This window comes from Arachis ipaensis, chromosome B03 (assembly GCF_000816755.2).
Source record: "Arachis ipaensis cultivar K30076 chromosome B03, Araip1.1, whole genome shotgun sequence".
In the NCBI taxonomy this organism is placed as follows: Eukaryota; Viridiplantae; Streptophyta; class Magnoliopsida; order Fabales; family Fabaceae; genus Arachis; species Arachis ipaensis.
This window is the reverse complement of record NC_029787.2, coordinates 28,317,900-28,321,984: the sequence shown is the minus strand read 5'-3', so window position 1 is coordinate 28,321,984 and position 4,085 is coordinate 28,317,900. Positions and strand designations below refer to the sequence as shown.

The window sequence follows — 4,085 nt, the reverse complement described above, 5'->3', positions numbered from 1 at the left end:
GGCATCTTGTATAGGCTGAGATAGTATATAGGCAAACTATTGAGGACGGATTTGATGAGAACTAGTTTGCCCGCTTTATTGAGAGTCTTCGCCTTCCACAAGCTCAACTTTTCTTCCACCTTATCAATCACCGGTTTCCAGGTCTTAACTAACCTTGGATTCGCTCCCAGAGAAATTCCAAGGTATCGGACTGGTAGAGAGGCTTCCTTACATCCCAATAGCTGACACATCTGGCCCGTCCAATGCTGTTCACAATTAACTGGAATGAAACTGGACTTCTCAAAATTGATACTCAACCCGGACATCAGTTCAAAGCAACGCAGTAAGCGTTTATAATTCCTTATAGTCTCTTCCTCTGGAGGGCAGAACAGTATAGTATCATCCGCAAACTGCATCAACCTTCCTGATCTCCTCTTCAAACCTATCAATCCTCCTATCCATATCTCCAAAATTTTCTCTATGCCATCTGCGCAGTGGGGTCGTCATAGCCTTGAGCTTGTCCAAGAATTGTCTCTCCCCTATGCTCCTCCACTCCTCCTTCACCATCCTCAAAAACCCATCATGAGTAAACCAAGAATCCAAACTTCGAAAAGGCTTGGGTCCCCCTCCCATCCGTGTGACATCCATGACCAACGGACAATGGTCTGACAACCCTCGTGGCCCTCCTCGTAATCTTGTTTCAGGAAACTCTTCCAGCCACTCCAAGCTAACCAGTACTCTATCAATACGACTACATGACTGGCCCCTGAACCATGTGAACCTACAATCAGACAAAACGAGATCCACAAGCTCCATATCTTGAATCCAATCTTTAAACTCAACTGCGGATACCGGCATAGAAGTAGCCCCCTTTCTCTCCTCTAATTGAGTAATCTCATTAAAATCTCCCATAAAGCAGAAAGGTAATTGACATAAGCCTGATATGAAACTCAGCTCCTCCCACACAATAAGCTTTTCCTCCCTAATATGCTCACCATAAACTAGACAGAAGGCACACCGAAAATTATTTTTAACCAGCACTCCATCCACACATAACCATCTAGCTCCTTTATGACAATTTCTCATATTAAAAACCGTTTCATCCCACATCAACAGTAGACCACCAGAGGCACCTTCCGATCCCACAAACTCCCATCCTACTACATCATTACCCCACAGTTGTACTACGTCAAATTTAGTCAAAACCTCTTTTTTTGTCTCTATCAAGCCTAACATATGCAAATTAAATCTCCTCCTAAAATTCTTCACCATACTCAATTTACCAATTCCCGCCAACCCCCTAACATTCCAGGATGAAAAATTCATTTTAAAACAGTTTTACACACCTTATTCCGATTTTTCGGACGACTTCTTCTAGCCTTTTCTTTCTGTTTGGCCTGCTTTTTCTTCAGTGCTAGTGCCTCATTCTGCTCCTGGAGTATCATCATAATATCGTCTTCCTCGTCATATTGCACAGCTCCACACTCCAGAGCTAAGTTCCACGCCTTCCGATTTTCTTCCATCTCTTCTAGCCGTGTAGTTTCAGATGTCTCTGACTCACCACTATTCATAGCTGCAGCCCGTACTTCATCACCCACTGCATCCATTGATTCACCAGCCTTCGTGCCTTCCACCACCAGCGACTTTACCAGTCCCAGACCACTGCCATCGGGCTGCAAGTCCGCCACCCCCAAGTCGTCAGTCCCACCATTCCCCGCCTTTCCCCCAACTCGGTCTGTTCCAGCCAAACCCATATCTCGATCCCCACCGCTCCTTCGATCCGTCCCTACCCACAAATCCGGTCGCCCCTCAAGGATCACCGCATTCATCGCCGGTGACCTCAGCTCCCCAGTCCTGTCATGGTCAAGGCTCGGGCTTCCCGGTTCGGCTTGAGTTTCCAGCCATCCCTGCCCCCGTCGCACTACCTCGCCTTCATGAGCTTCCCCTTCTTCCGACAAAGGATCGGCACAAGAAGACTGGGTCCGTCCCCCGCCGAAGACCGCCGCACCGCCCTCGTGTACTCCATCGAAGGCACGCCCCGAGTCCTCACCAGCACAGGTTTCGGTCCGGGTCATATGTGACACCCGATCCAGCATGCAACCAGCGCCAGTCAGCCCAGTTTTCCCTTCAATTCCAATTTTTGGGCCTGTGTGTTGGAAGCCCAAAGTAAGTCCCTTAACATTGGAAGAACAGTTTTGGGTTCCATCTTCAGTGGGCCTCAAACCAATCCCCTTAGCACTAATAGCAGCCTCTACCTCAGCACATATTTGCCCACCAGGAACGTCCCATGACTTAGTTCTATCTGAAACTGTTTCCCCATAATTAGTGCGTGATCCCCCAATATCCTCTTGTGATAAATTGAGATCAAATCCCTTAAATGTAGGCGTTACTATTTTGGAAACAAAAAATTCGTTATTCCACTCATTCAGATCTTCTGATGAGATTACTACTTTACCCTTCACCTGATCTTCCTCCCCCACCGTCGGCAGTATCACATCTGCCGATATGTCCCCTGTGGCCTGATTCCCATGACAGTTAGCCTCATAAACTCTTGTAATGCCCATGCCATCGGAGCCTTCGCCAAGAGACCACCCCTGGTTCCGTGCGACAGTGCCCCCCTCTGCACCGCTCAATGAGTCACAAGTTCCACTCCTCACTTCCGATACAAAAACATCAAACCTAGTTTTGCCAACGTGCATGCATATCTTCTCGTGAATAACATCAAACCTTGGCGTATCAATTAACACCCGACCAGCGCTAAACGACAAGCATGACACTGTTGCGTTCTCGCACACCACGACCTCTCCCCATTGTTCACCAATCGCACGAAACGTAGCTTCAGACCACGTGTGTAGCGGAACTCCGATACACTCAATCCATACTCGTCTACTGTCACAACGATCATACTCACTCCAGCGTCCTACTCGATAAAAAAACTTCAAGAAATCAGTCATGTGGATAGTGAGCGCCTCATCCGCACTGTTTGTGCTATCAAAGACTAACAAGGCTTTGTATGCTCCCAATGCATAAACCTTTACGACTTTAGGCCATTCCGTTCGAGCTACGACGCTTAATAACCGGAAATCAATAGCCTGCACAGTACTTCCAACAATGCTCCGCTTCAACCAATTCCAATTATTCTCCTCCACTGAGGCCTTGATTGTCCTTACCCCCAAGCCCTCTCCGTCCTTCAGCAAGTTACTTGCGTGCGGATCATTTGTATTTTCCAATGCTTTGCTTCCCCCCGGTTGGCTATCAGTCGGATCTATTCTTATCCCTCTGGCAACCACACTATCTACCAGAGAATAATCATGCTCGATCTGAGATTTCCCCCCCTTCAATCTTCTTTTTGTCTGGTTCTCTCCTTGTATCTGCATTTTCCAGTGTCCGCTTTCCCTTAGAAACATCCCTTCTATACTTTGCCTCCCCTACAAAGATCTCCTTCCCCCTTAAGCACAAGCGATTCATCTCTGAAATTGCTTTTAAAGCTCCACCCTTTGTGGTATATCGGATGAATGCAAAGAGATACACCATGCCACTCCTCATCTTCCTGGAGAGGTAGATATCATTAATCCTCCCTGTCCATGAAAACAAACCAAACAATTCTTGTTTCGATATGTCTACCGGTAGTCTGTCTACAAACACGGTGAACGAGTCCTGTTCCAATCGAAGATACTCATCTCGGTTCCAAACCCTCGGATCTTTACCTAAAAATTGTTGCCTCGACCCTCCCCGTCCGGTGGTTTCCCAACGCGCTCTCTCCCTCTCTCGCTCTCTCATTCTACTCTATAACTTTTACTCAAGATATCTCTTTGTTTATGTACTCACCCGGTTTCTAGCCTTAATGGCTCATGTACAAAACTCGATAAAAGACCTTTATTTTTACACGAACCCAAGGCCCAAAACTCCTAATTATCAGTACATTTTTAACTGACATTTAAATTCAAATATTCCATATCTCCTAACAATCCAAAAGATATGATAAGTGGCCAAACCTATATAAAGAGAAGCCACCACCAGTTTCTCTAAGTATGATATACGCACCTTCACTAACCCTACTAATGAAATACATTCTAACCTGATTGTCGGAATATCTCTATAGGTCA

General features: G+C 46.3%; 1 protein-coding gene across 1 annotated transcript; it reads right to left on the bottom strand.

Annotated features, from left to right (window-relative positions):
- LOC107632791 lies at positions 379 to 1,215 on the bottom strand. Its single transcript, XM_016336445.1, has one exon. It carries the CDS (start codon positions 1,213 to 1,215, stop codon positions 379 to 381), a length of 837 nt encoding a protein of 278 aa, XP_016191931.1.

What these genes read in the sequence shown, in the direction of transcription:
- LOC107632791 (XM_016336445.1), bottom strand. Translation starts at nt 1,215, where the DNA reads ATGTTAGGCTTGATAGAGACAAAAAAAGAGGTTTTGACTAAATTTGAC.